Source organism: Pipistrellus kuhlii, unplaced genomic scaffold (assembly GCF_014108245.1).
Source record: "Pipistrellus kuhlii isolate mPipKuh1 unplaced genomic scaffold, mPipKuh1.p scaffold_m20_p_30, whole genome shotgun sequence".
NCBI lineage: Eukaryota > Metazoa > Chordata > Mammalia > Chiroptera > Vespertilionidae > Pipistrellus > Pipistrellus kuhlii.
Window position 1 is genome coordinate 1,701,015 of NW_023425530.1, and position 26,870 is coordinate 1,727,884.

At 49.4% G+C, this 26,870-nt stretch overlaps 2 protein-coding genes across 8 annotated transcripts in view; one reads left to right on the forward strand and one right to left on the reverse strand.

The window, feature by feature from the left end:
* Window positions 1-1,008: 1,008 nt before the first annotated feature.
* Window positions 1,009-12,113, reverse strand: ARRDC5 (arrestin domain containing 5). The gene is made up of 4 exons (XM_045589111.1): window positions 11,676-12,113; window positions 10,154-10,353; window positions 6,727-6,732; window positions 1,009-1,579 (listed from the first exon to the last, which is right to left on the reverse strand). Exons 1-4 carry the CDS (start codon window positions 12,025-12,027, stop codon window positions 1,064-1,066), a joined length of 1,074 nt encoding a protein of 357 aa, XP_045445067.1. The 5' UTR covers window positions 12,028-12,113; the 3' UTR covers window positions 1,009-1,063.
* Window positions 10,226-26,870, forward strand: part of UHRF1 (ubiquitin like with PHD and ring finger domains 1) — a 45,582-nt gene continuing 28,937 nt past the window's right edge. For 5 of the 7 annotated variants that reach the window (XM_045589106.1, XM_045589109.1, XM_045589110.1 and 2 more), the window contains exons 1-2: window positions 16,833-16,988; window positions 17,647-17,813. In XM_045589106.1, coding sequence (XP_045445062.1) covers window positions 17,661-17,813 — 153 coding nt within the window. In that variant the 5' untranslated portion in view covers window positions 16,833-16,988; window positions 17,647-17,660. Of the gene's footprint in view, window positions 10,303-16,228; window positions 16,385-16,832; window positions 16,989-17,646; window positions 17,814-26,870 lie in introns of those variants that run through there. The other 2 variants (XM_045589108.1, XM_045589107.1) reach the window with 2 other exon arrangements.

Genomic DNA, 26,870 nt, shown 5'->3' on the forward strand with positions numbered 1-26,870 from the left:
AGTTTTGCTGATGGATTGGACATGCAGATATGCATGCCCTTGGCTGGGGGGACTTCGGTTTTGGGGAGCCCAGGAGCCCAAGTGGGCTGAGTGGAGGAGGGGCAGGAGTTGATGTGGGTAAGAGGCCTGCAGATGCAGTTCTGGGACTCAACAACCACCTTCCCCTCTGAATTGCTCCAGCCCAGGGTCTCCCCCTCCACACTCCTGACATTTAGATGTGGGTCAGTCTTTCGGTTGGGGCCTTCCCGGCTACTATGGGTGTTGAGCAGCATCCCCAAGTCCCAATGACTTAGTGCCAGGACCACCCCTGCCCCAAGTGATGGTCCAGTGTCCCCTGGAAGACAGAACCACCCCTGGCTGAGGACCCTGGTCCAGGCACCAAAAGACCCCAGTGAGGCCTGATCAGCGTGGCTCGGTGTGAGCATGTAACCCCCAGGGATGAAGTGGTTGGATTCCAGGTCAGGTCACATGCCTGGTTGCAGGCTCAATCTCCAGTGTGGGGGTGTGCAGGAGGCAGCCGATCAATGATTCTCATCATTGATGTTTCTATCTCTCTCTCCCTCTCTGACATCAATAATATATATTTTTGCCCTAACCGGTTTGTCTCAGTGGATAGAGCATCAGCCTGTGGACTGAAGGGTCACATGTAGCATGTACCTTGGCTGCGGGCACATCCCCAGTAGGGGGTGTGCAGGAGGCAGCTGATTGATGTTTCTCTCTCATTGATGTTTCTAAGTCTCTATCCCTCTCCCTTCCTTTCTATAAAAAATTCAATAAAAAATATTTAAAAAATAATAATATATATATTTTTAAAAAGACTCCAGATGGGTCTGGAGCTGGGGTCCTGGAGGGCTTGTCAGTTCCCTTTGTTCCCTCCTGATGGTGAACTTTCTGGGGATGGGAGAAGCGGGTGCCCAAAAAGCTGGAGCTTGTGGAGGTTTAGATAATGTGCTCTCCACACCAGACTCATGGAAACCCATCTGTGCGAGACAAAGAAAGGGCTGCTGGTAGGGTGATAAAGCTTTTAATATTTAGAAGTTTGGGCACTTAATTCTGGCAATCCTTACTCCTGGCTAACACTGTCTGCCTCCTCCTGCATCTGGCAATTGTCTGAGTCCACGGGGCTGCTGGTGATGATGATGGGAATCTTGGCCTTCACGCTGGTCAGGGACCAGGGCAGGTGCACTATGCTGACCAGCTCGTACTGGGTGCTCATGATCTCGCCCTCCAGCATGTTGCTGCTCACAGACAGAAGCGGTGGGAGGTTGAAGACGCTGACGATCTTGGTGGTGTTGAAGGGCACGATTTGGGTGTTGGCCTCCTGCCGGAGCAGCACAGAGCTCTCCACCCGCGACCGCCGCTCCGTCTTGGGCGTGAAGCCCTCGTACAGCACGTGGCAGTAGAGGGCGAAGATGATAGACTTGATGCACTTGCCGGTCTGGTTGTCGATCTCCGTGGTGAAGTGGACCCGCCCCCCTGGCATGAAGATGTTATTTTCCATCTGGATCTGGAGGCAGATGGTGCCCTGGCGGCAGCAGTTGTAGGTGACCTTTTTCTCAGTCTCTACAAACAGGGGGCTCTAGAAAGGGTAGAGGTGGGAGAAATGAACAATTGTGAGGCAGTGTGACCACGAGATCCACTCATCTGCCTAACATCCAGCTATTTTAGCACTTCTAAGGCTTCAGCCTTTTGGGACTTTCCTAGTAAAAGGCATGGAGATGGAATCTAAAATCTTGGGGATTTTGTAGCCAAAAGCCTGGAGTCACCTCCCAGCTTCCTTTAATCAAAGCCCTTTGCCATTCTAAGTATCAATCTCCTTATATGTAAAACTAGAAGCCCAGGGCCAGAAATTTGTGCACGGATAGGGTCCCTAGGCTTGGCTGGTGATCAGGGCCTTTGGGGCCTTTCAGTGGGACCTTCCTTTGTTCTGCGCTGCCCCCTGGTAATCAGCACATCTCATAGCGAGCGATCGAACTCCCAGTCTCCTGGTCAAACTCCCAAGGGGACACTTTGCATATTAGCATATTGGTTAATCTAATATATATACTATTATATATATCTATATATAATAGATATAGATATAGATATAGATATAGATATAGATATAGATATAGATATAGATATAGATATAGATATAGATATGGCTAAGAAATCCACAAGATCCTAGCTTTATCCCCAGCCCCCTTACTCATTTGCTGTGTGAACTTGAACAAATGGCTTGACTTCTTTCAGCCTTGGTTTTCTGGGACAAAGGGAATGTCTTTCAATCTAAGCCCAAGACTAAGGCTTACCCAATTTGCTCAGGTTTAAGGAGGAACTAATGTATGATGGGCTCTGAATCATGAAAAGAAAACTGTAGGGTTGAAATTATGTAATGTGTTAAAAATAAATGCTTCAAAATGCAGCCCTTATATCTGCTAGTCAGCTGCTGGATTGCAAAAAAGTCACATACGTATACATTATATTTAATGTGTGGCTTGAGTTACATTTTTTAAAATTTGTGTATAATATTTAAAAGACTTGATGTAATGTGGGTGGGCTTAGAATTTGCCTGCATGCTTATTCCCTTTAAGAATAAGAGTGATAAAGAATAGTGTTACAAATGCTTGCAAAGTCCCCTCAAACTTTCCATTAGTGACATGAGGTTAGTAACTTGAAATTGACTATGATGGGAGTATTTACACCATGGAAATTGGCAAACATTACATATTAGGCTCTTTTGCACCACAGCAGGTTGTTAATCATTTACTAGAACAGCACTGCCATGTCCTGCGTTATCAGCAGGTAGGACTCCTCCCAATTTGTTTCAGAGCTCTGTTCACTTAAGAAATAAAACATCAGGCTTGGTGGGCATGGCTCAGTGGTTGAGCATCATCCTATGAACCAGGAGGTCACGGTTTAATTCCCAGTGAGGTCACATGCCCAGATTGCCAGGCTCAATCCCTGTGTGTCCAACTGACCAACGATTCTCTCTCATCACCAATGTTTCTCTCTCTCTCTCTCTCTCTCTCTCTCTCTCTCTCTCTCTCCCTTTCTCTTTGAAATCAATAATAAAAAAGGAAATAAAAGATCAGTATTGCACAACTATGTGAACTGTACACTTGAAAAATGGTTAAGATGGCAAATTTTTTTAAAAATATATTTTATTGATTTTGTACAGAGAGGAAGGGAGAGAGATAGTTAGAAACATCGATGAGAGAGAGTCATCGATCAGTTGCCTCTTGCACACCCCCTACTGGGGATATGCCCGCAACCAAGGTACATGCCCTTGACCGGAATCGAACCCGGGTCCCTTCAGTCCCCAAGCCGACACTCTATTCATTGAGCTAAACCGGTCCCGGTAAGATGGCAAATTTTATGTTATGTATGATTACCATAACTTAAAATAAAAATGCCCTGGCCAGTGAGATCAGTGGTTAGAGCATCATCCCCTGCACCAAAAGGTCATGGGTTGGATTCTGGTCAAGGGCATGTACCTGGGTTGCAGGTATGATCCTTGGCACCAGTGCGGCGCATTCAGGAGGCAACCAATTAATATGTCTCTGTCATATCAATGTTTCTCTCTTTCTTTCCCACTGCCCCCTCTCTAAAAGTTAATAGAAAGGAAAAAAGAAACATGACCTCTGATGATGATTAACAAATAAATAAACATCAGCGATCTCACTGAAGCCCGTGGACCCCTCCCCAATGCATCACCTCTTCTCTCCCTAGAGGTAAGCATTATCTTGAATTTGGGGTTTATTATATCTGTGCATTTTTTGAAAACCCAAACATTATTTTAAAAAACACAACTCAGATACAGAAAACTTCACAAAACAAATGTATAACTTTGTGAATTATTATATGACCAACCCTCTTATAATAGCCACCCAAGTCAAGAAGTAGGAATTTGCCAGTTTCCCTCCCCCACAGAGTTCCTCATTTATGCCCAGAATGCAACTATCCTGAATTTTATTTTATTTGAACCAGAATCGAACTGGGCCGAAACCAGTTTGGCTCAGTGGCACTGGCAATCTTTTGGTGCATGGCACAATGCCCAACCAACTAAGCCACACTGGCCAGGGCACAATAATTCTGAATTTTATTTTATTTATTATTTTAAATATATTTTTAATTGATTTCAGAGAGGAGGGGAGATAGATAGAAAGAAAGATCAATGATGAGAGAGAATCATGGATTGGCTGCCTCCTGCACATCCCCTTTTGGGGGGGGGGGCGGGTATGTGCTCTTGACTGGAATGGAACCTGGAACCCTTTAGTCTGCAGGCCGATGCTCTATCCACTGAGCCAAACCAGCTAGGGCCAATTCTGAATTTTATAGTAATCATTTTCTTTTACCTGCACATGTGTATGTGTAGGGACCTAACTAAGATATGTTGTTTCAGGAAAAAAGCATGTAAAGAATAATAATCATAAAATAATAATATAAAAACCTAAAATGTATCTTCCAAAATGTTTGAGAAATAAAACATTACCTATTATACTGAAATCTCATGTGTTCTGTGGGCTTCCCCTAACTGCACCCTCTCCTCTGGACAGCCAGCCATGATCTGAATTTGGCATTTGTGGTTCTCAGAGAATTCTCACATTATTTAGGAATAGATCTATTTCCCCCCATGTTTTAAATAAGTCAGACTGCATATGTCTCCTAGCAAGTTGCTTCTTCCAGCTTAATATTTTGTGTTTGAAATGCATTCACATTGGTGCCTGCCATTCTGGTTCACTGGTCTTTAGGAATGCAACTGAGTGTGTTGCAAAATAATCTATTCATCTCCTATGATGGACATTTATATTTTTCCATGAGTTTGATATCATAAAAATGCTAGAAGGAGCAGCCTAAAGACAATTTTCTTGGGCTTACAGCGTGAGTTTCTCTAGGGCATGAATTGGCAAACTTTTTCTGTAAAGGAACTGATAATAATTATAGTTTAGACTTTGCAAGCCACATACGGTATTTATATTAGTCCCCTTTAAAAAAAAATACACATAGTTAAAACATAGATTTTAACATTGAAGCAAAGAATACAAATCTGTATGTACATCTCCACCTAAGTCGGTGAAGGAGAAGCAAGTTTATAAACTTTTGCTTATCCTTGTTACATGCCTGTTGATAGTTCCTGTTCTACTCTATTTATTTGATTTATTTTAAAAATGTTGGTTGCAATCCTCTGGATTTATTTATTTAAAAAAAATTTATATATATATATATATATATATATATATATATATATATATATTTTTTTTTTTTTTACAGAGAGGAAGGGAGAGGGATAGAGAGTTAGAAACATCAATGAGAAAGAAACATTGATCAGCTGCTTTCTGCACACCCATCACTGGGGATGTGCCTGCAACCAAGGTACATGCCCTTGACCGGAATCAAACCCGGGATCCATCAGTCCGCAGGCCGACGCTCTATCCACTGAGCCAAACCAGTTTTGGTTGGATTTATTTTTGTTATTTCTAGTCTATTTACTCTAATTTATCATTTTGTTATATATAAAACAAAAATTTTATAAAAATTAGCTAGTTGTAATCCACCAAGTTTTTTTTTTCTTTTTTTTTTTCTGGAAAACTATTCTGTTCTTTCACTTAAAGTCAATTGCAACCCACAAAACTTACTTTTTCTGATATTTCTATTCTACTTATTTTATTTTCTATTCATATATGTGTGTGTGTGTGTGTGTTAGAAACCCACAACATTGATATTTTCTTATTTTGATCTTGCTTATTCTTTCATTTTACAGAAATGTGTTTGCAACTTGCTGAACTGATTTTTCAGCCCACTAATGGGTCATGATCTGAGATTTGGAAAGCACTGCCCTAGGTCCCACTGTGTTTCCCTTGGAGACGTTGGGTGACCCCCAACACCTTTGGACCTCAGCTCCTGCCCTCTGCCTGTGGCCCCTACTTCTCTTCAGCCTTCGCATGCTTCCCTTCCTCTAGGAAAGCTGGCTGCAGGGAGTTTAGGTTCTAAATCCCTCTACTGTTATTCGAAATTGCGTGGCATGCGTTAGGACCCTGCGGGTGTTAAGGAACTCCCTGCTTTACCTCCGAGCCAAGGCTGTAGTTCTGTCCTGGCTCTGAAGGTGGTGCGGAGAGCAACCAGTGGTGGTCCAGGAGACCTCCAAGCCTGACCAGTAACATCTCCAATGCATAGCCAACATTGGAATTCTTAGGCCTGAGAGTTTTTTGGAACCCTGTATTTCTTCAGCATATTAGAAACTTTGGGAGGTGGGTTCACTCATTCAACTGGTTTTTATTTGCATCTGCTTGGTGCCAAGTTTAGGGGAAACCCATAGCCATGAAGACCTGCTCTGGATGAGCAGATGGACATAAATGGTAGGTGTGAAACACACCACATCATTTCTGGTTGAGACAGTGATGAGGCTGTGATGGGATGCAAATGGGGGAGATAATGAGATAGGGGAGCTGGAAGGGAGGCTCCCTTAGAGTTCCTAGCTAGGAAGGGACTCCAGGACGAGCTCCTCTCCCAAATGGTACTGAGTATTGGAAGACGGGATGAGTCATGTCTTCCAAACCCTCAAGTTCAAAGAGTGAAAGGGGTGTGGAGAAACTGGAACTCTGTGCATTGCTGGTGGCAAGGTAAGATGGCGCCGTGGAAAACAGGCAGTTCCTCAAAAGGTGGGACAGCCTAACTCTGGCTGTCTCAGCAATTCCACTCCAGGAATCCACCCAGAGAAAGGCAGGCTCGAGCCCACACAGACACCTGTACCTGAATATTCACAGCAGCATGATTCACCATAACTAAGGAAGCAGCCCAAGTGTCCTTCAATGGGTGAACAGATACGCGAAGCGCAGCCCACCCGTGCACTGATGGAGCCTCAAAAAGGCGTGAAGCCCTGACACTCGTTATACCACGGCTGGACCTTGAACACACAACGCTCAGGGAGAGAAGCCAGACACCAAAGGCCACACCATGTGTGATTCCACTTCTGTGAAAAGTTCAGACACATCCACAGAGACAGAGAGCGGTTAGGGGCTGTCAGGGGGCTGGGGTCCGGGCAAAGGGAGGCTGGGTATGACAGCTAGGGGGTGCAAATATTTCTTTTGGGGGTGATGAAATGTTCTAAAATCGACTGTGGTGATGGCTGCCTAACTCTGTGTGCACTTTAAGTGGGTGAGTTATAAGGTATAAGAATTAATAAAGCTGTTAGAAATCAAAAGTGGAAGTGGAAAGTTCCTTGGCTTCCAGCTCCCCTCCCCCCTCCCAAGAGGCAGCGTTTGTGGCCAGGGGCTCTGCTCTCCTTCCTGCAAGGAAGCAATTTGTTTTTATCATCAACAGTGGCCGCTAGGCCTGCTGCTCTGAACTGTGCTTTCTTCATTCATCCCGGTGACAAGGGGAGCTGCCTCATTCCGTCACTGTCTGTCTGTTCTGCTTTATAGCATAGAATATGTCTTTTATATATATATATATATATATATATATATATATATATATATATATATATATATATATTTGATTTTTTTACAGAGAGGAAAGGAGAGGGATAGAGAGCCAGAAACATCGATGAGAGAAAAACATCGACTAGCTGCCTCCTGCACACACGCCTCCCACAGGAGATGTGCCCACAACCAAGGTACATGCCCTTGACTGGAATCGAACCTGGGACCTTTCAGTCCGCAGGCTGATGCTCTATCCACTGAGCCAAACTGGTTTCGGCAGAATATGTCTTTTGACTGGGTATTCCTACAAAAACAATTCCCTAAGCAACAAAGATTGGACTTTCCATTTTTTATTTTTATTTTTTACCACTATAGACAGTGCTGTGGGGAGTCATGTCACACATGTGAAAGAACATCAGGAGGAGAAATTTCTAGAAGGGGAATGACTGGAACAAAGTGCATGTTCGTTTTAATATGGATAGATGTAGCTAAGTTTCCCTGCATGGGCTTGTGGCCATTTATTCAGCCATCAGCAATGCAGGTGGCAGAAGACATGGCTTCTGAGAAAAGATCAGAAGGGTAGGAAGGTCACATGATAGTGTTCCAAGCAGATTGAACAACTTGTGCAAAGGTCCTGGGGCAGGACTGTGCCTGGTGTGTTGGAAGAACGGGTAGGAGGCCCATGTGGCTGGAGCAGAGTGAGGGGGGCGGTGCCGAGCGAGGGGGAAGACATGAAGGCACAGAGGAAATGGAGGCTGGTCATGCAGGACCTTGTGGGCCGTGGGGAAGACTTGGGCTTTTCCCCCAAGGAAGGTAGGCACCCTGGAGGGTTGTGGGCAGAGGAAGGTCATCACCTGACTTCCTCTGTCTGCTCTGAGAAGGACAGACTGTTAGGGGTTAAGACTTTGCCTCTAATTGAATCGGAGCAGTTGCTTCTGCCCTGGCCACCCTGCCTCACATACCTATCCTGCCTCAGGACTTTTGCACATGTTGTGTGCTCTGCCTAAAACACTCTACCGCCCGGGCCTCCCCTGTCTCCTCCTTTGATTCTCCGCTAAAATGTCACCTCCTCCATGAGGCCTCCCTCGACCAGTTTGGTTAAAACAGTACTGAGTAGTTGGAAAAAACAGTATTTTCACTCTCAAAACCTATCTGTGATAACTCTCCTTGCTGCTATGATAGCGATTTTAGCTCTTCCCACTTCCTGGGTGCCTCCCATGTGCAGACATAGCAGTCCGCACAGGCACCCACTGAGGGAGTGTTGCTGTTGTTATTGTTAGTCATTATTCCCATGGTGCAGGTCAGGAAAATGTAGGCTCTGCAAGGTGCTGGGGAGGCTCCCCAGCTCACGAAGAGTCTGGTGGCGGAGGTAGAAAGCAGGGTCGGACCCAACACCAGTGTTTTGTCCCCAGATCCTGCCGTGTGCCCTCGGCGCCCCAGACTGCCCCTGAAGGGAGCCCAGAGAAGAGACATGGCCTGCTCAAGGTCACACAGGGAGCAGCGGCTACGCAGGCCTGGAGCTTAGATCTGATCATCCCAGGGCTGATCCACCCCTCCAAGCATGGACCTCTCCTGGCAGCCCTCCCCCCCCAAACCATCCCATGAGCTTGGCTGGACTAGAAAGGACCCCCTTGTTGCACAGATAACAGATGAAACATTTCCTGCCCCTTGCCAGGCACTCTGTGAAGCCCCGGACTGACTTGCATTAACTCCACTCATTACTCCCTCCATGACCTAGGACAGTGGTTGGCAAAGCGAGCCACATGGGCCTCTTGGCCCCTTGAGTGTGTCTCTTCTACAAAATACCACATGCAGGCGCACATGTACAGTGCGATTGAAACTTTGTGGCCCATGTGCAGAAGTCGGTTTTTGGCTCTCAAAAGAAATTTCAATCGTTGTACTGGTGATGTTTGGCTCTGTTGACTAATGAGTTTGCCGACCACTGGCCTAGGAGGGAGGCACAGGCTCTCTGCTCATTTCCCAGAAGAGGACAAGGAGAAACTGAGAGGCAAGGTCACTCCTAGAGGGTCACACAGCAGGTAGGTGTGTGTGGAGGGGGTTGGGGGGCCTGGGATTTTAATCAGGGCCTCAAAAAAAGAAAATGCCAGCTCCCTGAGCCACCACCCTGATAGCAAATGAGTCCTCAGGAAGGTGAGGTGACTGTGGTCAACGTTCCTACCCGTCCAACTTCCGCCTGTGCACCTGGGCCTCCAGAAACCACCCAGAAATCCTTCTCCGCTCAGGCAGACAGATGCCACGTGCCCTCCCTTCCCCTGGGATGGAGGCCACCCTCTCCCCCTCCTTCTTGTGGGGCGGGAGGGGACACCACCTGCATTGTCTGAGGGCTCAAAGCCCACGGAGAGGCACTGAGTGTCCAAGTCTCTCTCTAACCCAGGGGGTGACAAGGGGACCTCGGCTCAGTCTTCACTTACTGTGGGGTCCAGGACCTTGGGGCCTGACCATTCTCAGTGGAGGGCCATCCTGAGCCACCCACCAAAGCCAGGAGCACACCCAATGGTGACAACCACAGATGTCCCCAGACATTGCCCAGTTGAATCACACCGGTTGAGTCCCACGGCATAGCTCCTGCCCTGGTTTCTGATTCACACTTGGGCACTCACTGGGCTGGGGAGTTCCCTTCTCCCCTGCCAGGGCCTTCTCAGGCCCCACCCACCCCCGCCTCCCTGGAGCTTTGAGGAACAAGCCCCCCCCCCCCCCCCCCCCCCCCCCCCCTCCTTCCCCATTACTACCTTGTTTTCTCTGGGGAAGTCCGAAGTTCCTTGAACCCTCAAGTACATTCTCTTCTTTGCTAGAATGTGCTCCCGGCCCATGCAGGAGGCTTGCACGTAGTAGAAGACATGGCCAATTTTGCTGGTAAAGGTAGAAGGAAGCCTGGGAGGTAAGTTGAAATGGAAATCAAAGGTGTGGCTGCCTGCACTTAACCAATTATCTGAAAGCAAAACACACCGATGCCATCAGAAGGTTCTAGAAGCTTTTTTTTTCTTTTTCTTTTTCTTTTTCTTTCTTTCTTTTTTTTTTCTTCCATTTTGTTTTCCTCTTTAGCTATTGCTTTGGTTGGGGAGGTTGTTCTGGACCTGGCATGCCTGTCGCAGAGCTTGGCTGAGCTAGGCCTCGGCCTGATTGGGGGGGGGGTGTGTGAAAGGGGGTGTCCCAAATGTGTGGCACAGCTGGTGTGGTTGCTCCAAAAACAATGGCAGGGACTCGCTCAGTTCTGCCTTAGGCCTGAGGACTGGTCCTCATGATTCCGGCCCCAGGAGGACATGGCTTCTGAATCCCGCTACTGGGAACGAGAGGGATTCATTCAACAAACATATTTTGAGCCCCTGCTGTTTGCCAGAGGCTCTTTTAGGCAGTGTTTGTAGCAGTGAGCAAGGCAGCCAAGTCTCCTTGCCCTCACAGAGCTCAGTCTTCAGTGCATACAGCAGCATACAGTAGGTGCTTAATATCTGTTGATTGACTGAGTGGACACTGAGGACAAGGGAGAAACTCACACTGCCCCCATCTCTGTGACCTTATTATTTTTTGCATTTCTGCCAAAACCCTCTTATGATTGTGCTTTTCCCACCTGAAGGCAACCCGATGACACCAGGGACCACGTGTGTTTTCTTTGCCGCTGTCTCCCCAGCACCTGGCACAGGGTTGTGTTCAGCAGGTGCTCACTAAATGTTGGTGACGTAAATGAATGAACCTATTGCAGGCTTAAGGTGGATCTTCTGCAGGGGAATACAGTCTCTCGGAAATGGGGAAGGGGTGGTGGTGCCTAATGCTGGGGTGGCACTGGGCAGGTAGGTGTTTCGGTTGAAAAAATTAACATTTATCAAGCACTTACTGTATACCCCGCACTATCTAAGCCACTGAGTCATGAAGTCCTCAAAGAAATCTCACGAGGCATGACTTGTTATGTCCACTTTCCAGATGGCTAAACTGGGCCCCAAAGAGGCCACGTGATTGCTGAGCATTAAGATCTGGCATCTTGCTGTTCCTCCCCTAGAGGTCTGCATGGCTCCTGACCCTCCCATCACTCATATTTGTGCTCTGTTGTCACCTCTTTGGAAAGACCTCCATGACCAGCTCCTTCTATCTTATTTTTGTGTATCTGATGGTCATGGTTTTACATGGATACCCTCCTAGGGAGAAGCCACATCTCTGCCCATCTCTGATATCCCTGGGGTTTGTTGACCGACTAACGTGTTTACCTTCCAGACCCAGGTTCCTATTATGTTTAGGGTTGGCTGCTGGCCTCATCCTTACCCTTCACTGGGAACATCTTTGACTTGTGTACATAGTCGGCCTTGTTGTTGCAAATAACATCTCTGCTATAATCAAGGGTAGCCCCGGTTTCTTCGCTCCACTCCACGTAACCTCTTCCCACGAGCTCCACCTTCACAATGGGGTCCACCAGGGTGCTGTGCAGGGTTAGAACCACCTGCCCTTTTACGCAGGAGCCGGCCTGGTAGACCGCATCCTTGGGCAGCATTAATTGGATTGACTTCACCACAGACATGGAGGGTTGGGCGGGTGGAGAAACATCCTCCCCACTCCTCCATGCCACTGAGATGCCGGGTTCCTTGGCCTCAGTGAGGTCACCTGTCTGTGACATCATCCAGCCAGGGTTCTGGGAAGGGATCCCCAATGACCAGGAGGAAGGGAGGCAGCAGCTTGGGAATCCCACAGTCCTCTCTGGATTGTAAAATGGTAGCCTGGGAGTCAAAACCGGTTTGGCTCAGTGGATAGAGGGTCGGCCTGGGGACTGAAAGGTCCCAGGTTCAATTCCGGTCAAGGGCATGTCCCTTGGTTGTGGGCACATCCCCAGTGGGGGGTGTGCAGGAGGCAGCTGATCGTTGTCTCTCTCTCATCGATGTTTCTAACTCTCTATTCCTCTCTCTTCCTCTCTATAAGAAATCAATAAAATATATTTAAGAAAAATGGTAGCCTGGGAAAGACCACCTTTTCCTAGAAAATGACAAACAAGCAAACAAAAACAACCATAAGACGCCAACACTCCTGCCACACAGGGAACACTTGTCACCTGCCGGAGGTTTAGGGGCCGAGGGTGGGAAGAGTTCGTCCAACCGCTCTGCTGCGGTGGGTGTTGTGAGCTCTATGTTCAGATGGAAAGACACAGCAAATGAGCCCAGAGGTATTTTCTGCCCCATCAGATGGCCCCCAAATTTGCTATGTGTGCCCCTCAGGCTTCACACATTGTTTTGGGGTCAGACACAATCATTTTCATTTTAATGGGTTCTATATTCATCCCAGTCTGTGTTAGAAAAAAGATTAAAGATGTGGCCAGGACATGGAATCTGATGTGAATTGAAGCTGCTCGGAGCACTGTATGGTCCTACCTACACGTGGATGCCACCACGAAGGACCATCTCCCTGCACAACTGACATTTCTCTTTATGCCCGTGTCTTCCCCAAGTCCAGTAAGCTTTGTGTCCACCAGTGTCTGCTGGATCCAGAACCTGATTGGACCAGAGAGGTCAATAAAAGTTTGCAGAACATCTTACTGACCTTCAAGTAAGGTATCATTTCGCAAAAGGGAAATTGAGGTCCTTTGTACCCTAGTGGTTATTCCTGGTGCCTAAGTGGGAGTGACACTAAAGCAAAAGAGGCATTGGAAAGTGTCCGTTTTCCAGACTCTGGGAAGGCCTCATTCATCGTCTTTGCTGTTTTAGTTTACATGATGTCTTTTGTGAACATTGACATATTGTCACCCTAAAGGCTCTGTAAGTGTCTTTTGGAGAAACTTGGCATAGTATCTTTTTTTATTTTAAAAAAAAAAGTGTTTTAAAGAGAAAGAGTAAGGGAGAAAGCGAGAAACATCAATTTGTTGTTCCACTCATCTCCACATTCATTGGTTGACGCCTATATGTGCCCTGACCGGAGATGGAACACACAACCTTGGTGCATCGGGATAACACTAACCAACTGAGCCACCTGGCCTGTATCTTACTCATGTTTGTTTGTTTGTTTATTTATTTATTTATTTTAATCCTTATCTGAGGATATTTTCCCATTGATTTCCAGAGAGAGAGGGGGGAGGATGGAAGGAAGGAGTAGGGAGTGGAAGGGGAAGAGAGAGAGAGAGAGAGAAACACCAAGAGAAACCACCTACCACCCACAGACACATTGATTGGTTGCCTCCTGCACCCACCTGGGGCTGGGGATCCTGGAACCAAGTTATGTGCCCTCGATGGGGAATTGAACCTGAGACCAATTATTCTGCAGGTTGACCCTCTAATCACTGAGTAACACTGGCAAGAGCTTATCCATGTTTGTTAATTTTTTTTAAAATATATTTTTATTGATTTTGTACAGAGAGGAAGGGAGAGAGATAGAGAGTTAGAAACATCGATGAGAGAGAGTCATCGATCAGCTGCCTCCTGCACACCCCCTACCGGGGATATGCCCGCAACCAAGGTACATGCCCTTGACCGGAATCGAACCCGGGACCCTTCAGTCCCCAAGCCGACGCTCTATCCATTGAGCCAAACCGGTCTCGGCCCATGTTTGTTAATTAACCCAAGCAACACTTCTGTCTCGAAATGACTAGAGAAATGGGGACCTGTGTCACCAGTTCTTGGGAACATTTCTGCAGGAAAAGCCGGATACTTCTGTGTTACTTAACTTCAGATATCCAAGGAGCCTGGACTGTGCCCAGTATCAAATGCACAGAAAGAATGTATTACCCCTTTGGGCCATGCTTAGTTTTGGCAACAGCAGGTTCAACAGATGATACGTGCGCATCAGGACCAGGCCAGGTTCCTGCAGCAGGTGTTCTCAATTTGGAAGGTCTCATTTGCTTCTCAGGCTCCAGTAGGCCTGATTGAGACCTATCTGAATGGTCTATACCTGGTCCATACCTGGCACCAGAAATGCATTTGGTAATAGTCTTGACGTTAGAGAAAGTTAGCATCTGGACCTTGTGTATTGGAGTGTATTAGTTTTCTATGGCTGCTATAACAAATGATCCCAAGTTCAATGGCTTAAAACAACACAATTCTCTTCCAGTGCTGGAGGTAAGAAGTCTAAAACAGGTTTTCAGGCGCTAAATCGAGGAGTTGAGAGGACTAGGAGACAATCTGTTCCTTGCCTTTTCTAGCTTTTATTTAGAGTAGGGGTGTCGAACTCAATCAGAGAAGGGGCCAAAATCTAAAATCCAGCCTGAATTGCGGGCCGAATGGTTTACTGAACAGTCATAAACTGTCATTGTGATGGAAACGCAGCGGAGTGCAGTGATGACAGCGCGGTGCGGGCCACATTGCAAGGCCTGGCGGGAAGGATTTGGCCCGTGGGCCTTGTGTTTGACACATGTGATTTAGAGGCTTCTCACCTTCCTTGCCTCTTGGTCTCAACAATCCAACCCCCCACTTCTGTTGTCACATCTCCTTCTCTAACTCTGACCCTCTCTCCTCCACTCATCAGGACCCTTGTGATGACATTGGGCCAGCCCAGGCAATCTAGGTATCTCCCCATCTCAGGAGTTTTCATTTAATCCCAGCTGTAAAGTCTCTTTTACCGCAGAAGGTATCCTAATCACAGGTCCCAGGGATTAGGATGTGGGCCTCTTTGTGGAGGCAGGATTCTGTCAACACTGGGAGAAATCAAAGCAGAAGTACCAGTGCTAAAACGGAACGGACTCTACACCGAGTCAGAGGAACCTTGTAAAAGCATAAATGGCAACTCCTCACTTTTCTGCTCACAGCCCTCCCATGCCACTTGCTGCTCCCAAGAGAAGACCAAAGTCCTGTGAAAGGCCTGTGAGGTCTTATCTGACACCCTCTGATCTCACCCTCTCCTATCCTCCCTTCTGCTGCGTCTGTTCGGCTGCTTGGGCCTCCTTGCTGCTCCCCGTACACCTCTCAGCCTTTTCCTGTTTCTGAGCTTGCCCTCCCTTCCTGAACTCATCTCTCCTTGGTTTCTCTTCTCAGAGCTCAGCTCAAATGTCATGTTGCAAGAGAGGCCCACCTCTCCACCTCAACCAGAATATCCTCTTTCCCCACCCCCACAGGGCCACTGGTCACTCTCCAGCTGTTGCATGCAGTGTCTGAAACGATTTGCTTCATTTAGTCATTCCTTGCCTGTCTCCTCCTGGAGACCACCCACAGAGCCAGCCTTGCCCACTTGCTGGCCCCCTAGCTCTGAGCCCTCTGTCCAGACGCTTTGTAGGTGCCCAGCATGGATGCCCGCCAAAACTGGCCAGAGCAGAACAGGCAAGGCAGCCCTTCCGCCTGGACAGCCCGGAAAAGGCGGGAAAAAGAGGCGGGGGGGGGGGGGGGGGGAGCCGGAGCGTGGGGAAATCAGCAAATAAACAAGTCTCACGGGTGGGTAGAGTGGGAGTGCTGGCGGGCCCTGACGCTAGGAAATGGGACTTGGGGCAATCAGCCTGTCCATCCGTTTGCCCCCATTCCCCCCCCCCCCCCCCATTCTCCTGCAGTGTTGACATTGATTCCATCTTCCTTGCCCTTCTGGTCAATGGGTGCCCAGGTCGGGGTGGCGGTATGGGAGGTGGGGGGGGAGCTCAGCAGGATCCGACTTAGTAGGTCAGGCGGGTCTCTACTCTGGGTGTCCTTAGGGCTCTTTGGAGGGCAGCATGTAGGGGGGACCCTGGGCCCCATATCCGCTGGGCACACCCAGCAGAGCGTGCAGGCCTGGGCGGGGCCGTGGCCCGCTGGAAGAAGGGGGGGTGGATTGAGGCGGGGGCGCCCCCACCCCTTTTCTTGCTTCGCGCCACTGCGGCGGCCAATCACTTGCAGACGCCCGCCCCCTGCGTGGCCTCCCACAACTTCTAAACGCCGAGTTTTCGCGGGAAAAAAATCAGAGCAGCTGGCAGCGTGGGCAGACTGGGCGCTCCGGCTCGCACGCACGTCCGCGCGGGGTCTGGGCCACACACGCCGCTCTAGCGCCATTTTCAGGGCCCAGCGCGCAGGCAGCAGAGTGGTGGGGCGGCCGGAGAGGTGAGTGGCCAGGCCAACTGGGGCACCAGCCTGGGCCAGTGTGTGTGTTCGGGGGAGGAGGGGGAGAGGGGAGGTGGGCTAAGACTTTGCAAAACTTTCTGGAGCGGCCGAGACGCGCGGTCAGCACGGGCTGTCCTGTACGCGGACTCAGCTCTGCCCCAACCCCGGCCCGCCCCGGGCAGTCGCCTTCGGAATGCCGGACGTAGGCACGGGCGGGCGGAGCGTCCCCGGGGCGCCGCGGGGGTCTCGCCAGCTGGGCGGGGGAGGGCCGGGCAGGCCGCGGGGGACCATGTCAGGCTCCGCGCCTGCGCGCGGGGCGCCCCGCGATTCAATTGTCGCGCCGGAGCCTGGTTTCGCGCGCCCTGCGTTCCCCGGGCACGTCCGGGCCAATGGGGAGCGGGCGGGGCGGGGCGCCCGGAGCGGCGGAGCCAATGAGCGGGGCGGATAGGGCGAGGGGGGGCCCCTCCGGCGGCCCGGCGGTGGGGGTGGGCGTGGGCTCGCTGGCGTGGCCCGCTCGGCGGGAGGGCGGATAAGAGGGGCTCCGAGGACGGGAGTCAGAGTCCGGGGAGCGAGGGCCGGCGCGCGTGGACGTTGTGGGGCTGAGGTGAGGCGCCCGGCGTGCGCGGGGGTGGCCGGGACAGGGCGGTTGGTTGCCATGGCCACCGCGGGGGGCCGGCCGCGTCGCGCACGCGCGCGGGGGGTGGGCGGCGGGGGTCGCGGACACCGAGGGGTCAGAGCCCCGCGTGTCCGGGGTCAGGGTCGGGTGTGGGGGTTCTTCCCCTTTGCACTTAGTTGAGTTCCCGGGGACTTCTGAAGTTTCGACCCGCGCCGGACTTTTGGGTTTCCCTCTTTTGGCGTCAGTATTAATTCGGTGAATGAATGAATGAATGAACGAACGAACAAACTCGACCCCTCACCTTTGGACTGTGTCCTCCTCCGGACGTCCGTGTCTTTTTCCTCCGAGGGGGTGTGTGGGTTGGACTGAGTGGTTCAAGGTGCCGTTTGCCTTCCCTAATTTCCCCTTCCTCCTAAACGCTCCACCGGTGTTAGTCATTTACTCAATTAACTCCTTTAATTTTCTCTGCCAGGCCTGGGGCTAACGCTGGCCTTCTGTGAGGACTAGGGGTCAGAGGGGGCGTGAAGGGAGTTTTTGGGTGTCCACAGGCTGGACAAAGCAAGGATGACCCAAGCAGGGCACGGGCGGGGGGGTGGTGGCAGGGGCAGGCAGCACTGACCGAAGGATCCACTCTCTGCCCTCTCAGCACCAGCAGGCACCATGTGGATCCAGGTTCGCACCATGGATGGGAGGGAGGCCCACAGCGTGGGCTCGCTCTCCAGGCTGACCAGGGTGGAAGATCTGAGGGAGAAGATCCAGGAGCTGTTCCACGTGGAGCCAAGCCGACAGAGGCTTTTCTACAGGGGCAAGCAGGTAAACCCGCCCAGCAGGCTGCCCGCCGCCCGGCACCTTTGTTCTTGTCTCTCGTCCAGGCCTCGCTCCTCCGCCACCGGCACACTCCGTCTCCCCCCCTCATCCGGTCCGCTCCGTGTCTCCACAGAAAACTCAAAATGCCTGAGCCAGGAACAAAGGCTCAACTCACATGCTGACACACTGGGCAGGCAGCTGGCACTCAAATCCTGTAGCATTGGGGCTCTTACACTCCCCTTTTATTTTGTTTGTTTTTGAAGCCCCTCAAAATAATTCCCAGGAAAAGAAGTTGGAGGTGGCCGACTGAGAGCTGGTGAATTTCAAGGAAGAGCCTAGACTCATGACTCAAATACGAGGGCAGGGGGACCGCTTTGTTCTTTGAAACACACACTGTGGCCCACGGCCTGCTCCTATTTGGAGTTTGTCCCCAGAGGGTGTGTTTTCTAGAAATTTGGATCAGCGCATTCGGAGGCGGGAGATGGTGCTTGCCAATCTGGAATTTCTGCCACTCTGGGCCTGCCCTCTCGGGGGCTGCCCGTGAGCAGGGCCTGGTGTGGCCCTCTGCGGCCTTGGTCTGCGGCCTTGCTCCTCTCGCTTCTCTGCGCTCTGTCCTCAGACCCTTGTAGCAGTTAAAATGGCCACCCTTGCTCTAGCGGTTGCTCGCATTTGGGACGCTTTCTCCAGTGGCACTGCGGGAGGTTTCCAGTTTTGGAGTTGTCCTTGAGGGGATGGCGGGAGGTACTACTGGGATTGAAATTTCCCTGAGTGGGAGATGGTGTAAGGCAGTATTGGTCCTGTCTGCTGGTGGACCGTAGGGACAGTGGTGTAGCGATTGTACTGGATTAAAAGTCTTCAATTGGGCTGCATGCCCGACTTTGTTGTCGCGTTTTGAACTGGTTCCTGCCGCCATCTGGTGTCTAGATTGAAAAATAAACACTCCGCGCCCGCGCCTGGGCATGATTTTTGGGGGTTGGGAGGATCCTGTGTGCTTACTTGAAATGAGACCTGATGATTAATTTCTTGGGCTTGCAGCGCCCTGGGAGACCTTTAGCCTCCTTCCTGTGAGAGATAGGATGACTTGAATGTCTTAAGAACCTGAGTTAACCCGCCCTGCCTGGGGAGGGAAAGCTGATCCTGCAAACTTTGCGACTTAACTGTGCAGTGGCATTCATGTTGAGGAGAGGAGTGGAGCTCCGCTGGCTGCTAGCTCCTGCCTCTTAAGAGCGCCTCGTTCTGTGGCATCTACACTGGTTATGATTTGCCACGCAGTCTGTTTGTTCAGCACAGGTCCTTTCTGAAAACCTCTTGCATGTGTCCACTAAGCAAGCAGCTCATGGTGTAGTTCAAAGGCAGGTTGAACGGAGTCCTCATTAAGTTCAAAGAAGCACTATGTTTATTTGCCTGTTGTGTGCCAAGAACTTTCTTTTTTTTAACATCAGTAGGTGTATATTCTATTAAACACTGTTCATTTCTATTTTTAAATTGCAAACGTGCAGGACAATTGAAAGACCCATGAACACATGAACACCTACCCCTAGGTTTTACCACTAAAAAGTGAGTGTAGTCACTTTTATCACTCAGCTCTGTCTTGCTCTATTCATCCACCAATATGTCTTGTTTTTTGGGATGCATTTCGAAGTAAGTTTGCAGACACTAGTTCATATCACCCCTAAACACTCAGCATGCCTGTCATTAACAAGAGTTCACAATTGGGGTTATCATTGTCTTTATAGGTAAAATTTGTATATATCAAGGCATGTCAATTTAATTGATTTTTTACAGAGGAAGAGAGAGGGCTAGAGAGTTAGAAACATCGATGAGAGAGAATCATCGATCAGCTGCCTCTTGCACACCCCCTACTGGGGATGTGCCCGCAACCAAGGTACATGTCCCTGACAGGAATTGAACCTGGAAGTCCGCAGGCTGAGTCAAACCGGTTTCGGCAAGGTACGTTTAAGCAGACCATTTGGAGTTCTGACAAATGTCTATACCCATAAACCCCTATCTCCCTTTACTTATATAATGTTTGATCCATTCAAAAGTATTGCTAATATCTGTGTAAGTATAAAGCATGATGACAGCAGCACCAAGGTGTGTTAGACACATACGTAGTGCCTTTAATCTTATGGCTGCTGGCGATGACACACAGGGCTCTTAACACTGCTTTCTCACAGTGCAGCCTTTAGAGTCACCAAAGCGTGGCCCATTCTCCTTCCTGCTGCGGCTACTCAGCAGCTTTGTGTAGTTGTTTCTGTCTTCCGGGTAAGGAAGCCAGGCCTCAGAGCCTGATGCAATTTCCCCAAGGTTGCCTGGCCAGGAATTGGCCTGGTGGCTAGGAGGTGTGGACATTGACAGGAGGGTGGGTGACAAAAGCACACAAGCAGCGGCTCAAAGCAAGTCAAGTCTGCAAAAAGCCTGGACTAACAGTGATAGGAAGCGGTGCAATTTCCAGTGGGTGCAAGAGAGCTGTTGTTTTCCAGAATGTTCTAGAGAGTCTACACAATCTCCCGCCCCGCCCTTAAAAGAAATATGGCCTAACAGTCCAAGTTCTGCAGCGAGGTTGACTAAGACCATAAAGCAGAACATAGCTGAGTCTTTCTTCAGGATATGGGAGGGTTTTGTGGCAGCTTTTTTAGGCTGAATAGGTTGGCGGTTATGTCGCTTGATTGACGGAAATACAGGGAGCATGGGGGGGAGGGACCTCGGTGGCAGGCCCAGCCTGGGCAAGGAGAGAGGCATCTGGAGCCTGTTTTTTTGCTGCCCATAAAATTAATAATAGCTGTTATTTGTGGCATGGCCCTGAACAAGCTCAGGTACAAGGCTTTGTCTTGCGCTTTACATAATCTTCCCAAGTCCCCTGACCCTGCGGCTTGGCCATTGACTGTTCAGACAGAGCTAATTGTGGACCCACGACATTGTGGCATGGTAAGAATTCAGCGAGGTAATAGACGTGAAGGAATGAGCCCATGTCTGGCTCACAATAACGGTGCAGTAAATCAGCTCAGGGTCTGTCCCCCTGGGCACCCCTGACATGGGGGCGGGTCATTCTCTTGGGGGGCTGTGCCGTGTGGAGCAGTACTCCTGGCCCCACCCACTCAATGCTAGGAGCACCCCAAGTTGTGATAACCACAAATGTCCCCAGCATCACCAAGTGTCCTCTTGGGGACAAAATCACCCCTAATAGTTTTGTAGATAATTTAGGAAAACAGCTATGTTGGCCTTGCTGGGCTCAAAGGCTCTGTTAAGGTCAGTCTGAAAGATCAGTTGAGCCCTAACCGGTTTGGCTCAGTGGACAGAGCGTCGTCCTGCGGACTGAAAGGTCCCAGGTTCGAGTCTGGTCCATGGCATGTACCTGGGTTGTGGGCACATCCCCAGAAGGAGGTGTGCAAGAGGCAGCTGATTGATGATTCTCTCTCATCCATTATTCTCTCTATCCCTCTCCCTTCCTCTCTGTAAAAAACCAATAAAATATATTAAAAAAAAAAAAAAAAAAAAAAAAAAAGAAAGATCAGTTGAAATGATATCCTGGGAATGGCCTTGCAAGGGTCACTCATGTCACAGTAACCTACCAAGTGTCTCTGCTGTAGTGGCCTTTCCAGAACGCTGCCTGTCTTTCCGAAGGGCAGGGTCAGGCAGCAAATAGGACAGTTCCTCGCAGAGACTTGTTCTTCGGGCTGCTGGAGGGAAGGTCCCTTTTCCTGTGGAGAGGTCCCAGCTAGAGGGCACGCCCTCTAAGCCAGGGGTCAGTAGGTTCTGTCTGTAAAGAGCATGATAGTAAATATTTGTCTCCCTGGGGACTGTTCACCTCCACCACGAGCAGGAAAGCAGCCATAGACAGTATGTAAACGAATGGACATGTTTCGGTAGGAGTCACAATGCATTTGTTTACAAAACCAAGTGCAGGACAGATTGGCGGTGGTGTGCCACTCACCTTGTGCTGTGATCCAGGCTCCGGGTTGGTGAAGCCAGATTTTATTCTCAGGAACAGCTTTGCTGTGGAATGTGTTAGGGCACTTGGTTGCAGGAGTTTTTCCAGGGAAGGGGTGCTCAGACTGTTCCTCAGGCCCCCTTCCCACCCTCCAAAGGGGTTGAGGACCCCAAAGAGGTTCGGATGGGATTATGTCCAGCGTTTTTTGTGTGTTAGAAATTGGAAATTAGACATAAGAATTCACGTGTGCACATTTCCGAGGTCATGAGAATGGTGGCATTTTGAAGGCTCCTCTACCCCTGTGAGACTAGGAGTGAAAATGGCCAGTGTCAGCGTGGCGACATCACAGAGTTTTGGCCTTATAGACCACTGAAATGTTGCTCCGGGGCATATGGTCAGCTGTGGCCCTGCAGGTCAAAGGAAATCAGTTGTGCCTGATTTGCCTTCTCCATGTCCGAGAGGGGCTAGGATGTGAGAGAAGGATCGTGCTTGAGGTGCTCACTCTGCTTGCTCCTTCCGAGTGGGCAGTTGTGCCACCTCTGCCACATCTGGGGCCCTGCTCCCTGTGCTTTCTTCTTCCGCCTCTCCATCCCTCTGTCTGGCCTGCACCTCAGGTTGCTCTGCTGAGGCCTGGAGGCTGGGAAGATGGGGGTGGAGTAAGCTGCATCCCCTGGAAGAGGCACAGAGCAGTTTCTCACTTCCTGTCTCCAAGTTCCCTTTTCTCCTCCAGCTCTGGGTCCCTCTTGGTACCAGGCTCACACCACCCTCATTAAGGCCCCACAGTCTGGTTTATGTCCTCTCCACTTCTCACCCAAATTACCACCATGTGCCAAACGGGGTAACATTTCCTGCTTTCTTGTGTTTTGGGGCAGCATAGGGCACCCTGAAAAGTATCCCCCAAAATGTCAGGAAGGGCAGAAAGCATGGCTCTTTATTTTTCTGTATTTTATTGATTTTAGAGAGTGAAAGGAGAGGGATAGAAACATGGATGAGAGAAACATTGATCAGCTGCTTCTTGTGCTCCCCTACTGGGGATTGAGCCTGAAACCCTGGCATGTGCCCTTGACCGGAATCAAACCCGGGACCTTTCAGTCCATATGCTGACTCTATCCACTGAGCCACACCGATGAGGGCTCCTTTAATTTTTTTAGTCCTCACTCGAAAATATTTTTTCATTGATTTTTATTATTATTTTTTAATTTTAATTTAATTTTTAAAATATATTTTATTGATTTTTTACAGAGAAGAAGAGAGAGTTAGAAACATCAATGAGAGAGAATAATCGATCAGCTGCCTCTTGCACGCCCCCTACTGGGGATGTGCCCGCAACCAAGGTACATGCCCTTGACCGGAATCGAACCTGGGACCCTTCAGTCCTCAGGCTGATGCTCTATCCACTAAGCCAAACCGGTTTCGGCTTTATTGATTTTTAGAGAGAGTGGAAGAGAGAGGGAAAGACAGAAATATCAATATGAGAGAAGCACATCGATTGGTTGCCTCCTGCATTCGCACAGACCAGGACCAGGGAGGAGCCTGCAACTGAGGTACTTTGCTTTCGACCGGAATTGAACCTAGGACACATTGCTGAGCCAAACAGGCTAGGGCAGTGGTTGGCAAACTGGCTTGCGAGCCACAGGCGGCTCTTTGGCCCCTTGAGTGTGGCTCTTCCACAGAATACCATGTGTGTTGGACGCACACGTACAGTGCGATTGAAACTTAGTGGCCCATGCACAGAAGTCGGTTTTCGGCTCTCAAAAGAAATTTCAATCGTTGAACTGTTGATATTTTGCTCTGTTGACTGAGTTTGCCAACCACTGGGCTAGGGCATAGTGAGCTTTTAATACAAGTTTCCAAAAGGAACCAGGTGCTTAGTTGTTAAATTGTATATGTTTATTTAGATTTACATGATGCCATGGCTTAAAATTCCAAATTTCCAGGAGCATACTTGGTTTGAGAGAGAGATAATTTAAATCTTGTAGGTTAGAGTGTTGTCCTGATGCGCCTAGGTTGTAGGTTTGATCCCCGAGTCAGGACACATACAATGAGTGCATAAATAAGTGGAACAACTAATTGATGTTTCTCTCTCTCTTTCTCCCTCTCCTTCCCTCCCCCCTTCCTTTCTCTCTGAAATCAATTTAAAAAATACTGTTTGCAGTTTTGCCGTCAGACCTGAATCTGCAGTACAGGGTTATGTGCCTCCAAACACATACAGTCAATCCTCCATACCTGCAGGTTTTGTTTTGTATCCACAGATTTGACCAACCACAGATAAAAACTATTTAAGAGGGAAAATCCCAGAAAGTTTAAAAAAGCAGAACTTGAATTTGCTGCATGCCAAGCACTACGCCGAATCCACGCAATTGAAGGGATGTGTAAGGTGCCCTGCTGTATGTGCTCTGCTGTAGCATGTATGCACATACAGGTTCTGTGCAAATACCACACCATTTTCTATAAGGGATTTGAGCATCTAGCCATTTGTGTGTCCCTGGGGGTCATGCAAATGTAGGTTACTATGTGCAAATATGCTATTGATATCTATCTATATACTAGTGCCCAGCGCACGGATTTGTGCACATTGAAAGGAAATTAATTAGAAGGTGTCTGGTGGGGTGGGACTGGGAGAGATGGGCCACATCTGGGGCAGCACTGCAGCTCGAAGAGTATCTGTGGAGTGAGCAGGGTGCCTCTGGCAGATAGGGTTCCTCTGCCCGGAATTGGTCCGAAACTGGTTCTCTTGACATTCCCTTCAGGGTCCCGGATTGCAAGAGGGTGGTTCTCAGGTGAGGCACCCAGAAATCAGGCTCCCTCCTCTCTGGTTCTGGGGTGCATCACCAGAGAACCACTGCTGCCAAGTCACCGCAGCTCCGCAGCTCCTGCCTTGAGCGTCATAGCTACCGGACAGATGGTCACTTAGCCGTGTGTGTGTGTGTGTGTGTGTGTGTGTGTGTGTGTATATATGGCTAATATGTTAAGTGTCCCTCCTACTGTCCAACCAGTCGCTGTGATGTGTACTGATAACCACGGGCAGATGCTCAATGCAAGAGCTGCTGTGACACACACTAGTCATTTACAAAGAAATGACACTGTGGACCTGGTGCTGACAAAACAACACTTGGCTTCCCCCAAGTGGGACACAGGCCCCGCCACCACCCTGGAGCCACAGCCCGCCAATACTGCTCAGACCCCATGGTGCAAAATACGGCCCCTAACCCAGCCCAACTCAGAAACAGCAGCTGTGGGTAGCTGTTGAGAACCGCTGCTTTAGAGCCATAAGACTATCGGAAAACAAAGATATTTACGTTACAATTCATAATAGCAAAATTACAGTTATGAAGTAGCAACAAAAATAATTTTATGGTTGGTGGTCACCACAACATGAACCGTATTAAAGGGTTTGCAGCATTAGGAAGGTTGAGAACTACTGCTCTAACGGAAGGTGGTGCTCACTTGTCATTCAATTTTTATATCCTTTATTATTATTTTTTATAAATATCAGAATTTTATTTTTTATAGTTCTGGAGGCTGGAAGTCCAAGATCAAGGTGCCAGCAGATTTAGTGTCTGATGGAAAAAGCTATAGCTTTTATCAATGCTATTAGCCTTGGTTGGAATTGTAGGATCTCGATAACGAACCCAAAAGACTGTTTGGTCACCTCACGCGGACATGTTAGCATGAGGTAGACCTGGGCCCAGCCTCTCTCCCTGTGCTTCCTGAACGTTTCTGCACAGCTCTGGGGAGGCAGGTGTGGGCCAGAGGGCACACAATACACCTCTTCACTGTAGCTAACAGTTGTGCAAGCTGCTTCCTGCTGACTGAAGGACCCTTCTGGAAAGTTCCAGAAAGGGCCTCTGGACACAGCCAGACTAGCTTGTGAATCGTGTCCTGCAGGCAGAGCTTCATGTCAGCCTTGCCCAGCCCTAGTGCCCCCTTTCCTGCCCATGTCCTGCCCTGTTTGTGCCTCTGTCTGCACCCTTGTGCGGGCAGGCAGGTTGCCTCCTCCAGCGAGCTCAGGCCCTGAGCAAGTCAGTGGGCTGCCGCCAGTCCTGACCTGTCATGGAGGTGAGGGGCCCGGTCAGGCCCAGTGTGGGGCCCAATCTGGAAGACGTCAGTAGAAAAATACCATGAGAGAGGAGTGGTGTGAGTGTTGAACCCGAATCAGGATTCCCCCTGCCTCAGTGTCTGCGTGACCCTTTCCACCCCTCCTCTACACCCCCAGTGGCCATTCTGGTACATTCTACTTCCTCTCTTAGCTCAGCCTCCCAGCTTGGCCTCTCTCCTCTCCAACTTGGCCTCTGTCCGGTGCTCGTTGTGAAACAGAAATCTGATCACGTGCTCCCTTCTGGCTCGACCCTACCACTGCCTCTCCGATGCCCAGGCGGCTAGGTTTATTTCTCGTCCTCTGAAGTCGTCCTCGTTTCCCTTGATGTGTGTTAGGGAGACACATCTACTTTTGCTGTGTTTCATTGTCATATGCAGCTGTGTAATACTCCTTTGCATGTATAAGCCATAGTTTTGCTTGCAAATAATGCCTCTGAATACACCAGGTAGGATCATTGGTGTCCGTGTTCCTCAAGCACATGTGAGGATCTCTCTAGCCTACTGGTTCTTACTGAGGGCAACTCCCCCTGGAGACACTGGGCCATGTCTGGGGACATCTGTGGTTGTCATGACTGGGGGTGCTCGAGGCATTAGGTGTGGGTAGAGGCCAGGGATGCTGCTCAGTGCTCGGAAGTGCCCAGGATGGCCCCTCCCCACAGAATGACCAGGCGAATGAGGGATGTCTGCCTTACCATGGAGATGCTGGGCCCTAGGTGTGAATGTCTTGTTTATGCTTTTTAAGGCCATTTGGCTTGTCCTTTGCTGGTTTCCCTGTCACAGTTACAATGGGGGCATTTGTCCATCTTTTTTTTTTTTTTTAATAAACTTTATTTTTGAGAGCAATCTTAGCTTCTCAGCAAAATGATGAGGCAGGTTCGGAGATTTCCTGTGTACTCACACAGCCAGATGGTGCATTTGTTATAATCCATGAACCTAGATTGGCATATCATAGTCACCAGAGTCCATAGGCTACCTTAGGGTTCACTCTTGGTGTCATAAATTCCATAGGGTTGGAAACTTCACAGAGTAATTTC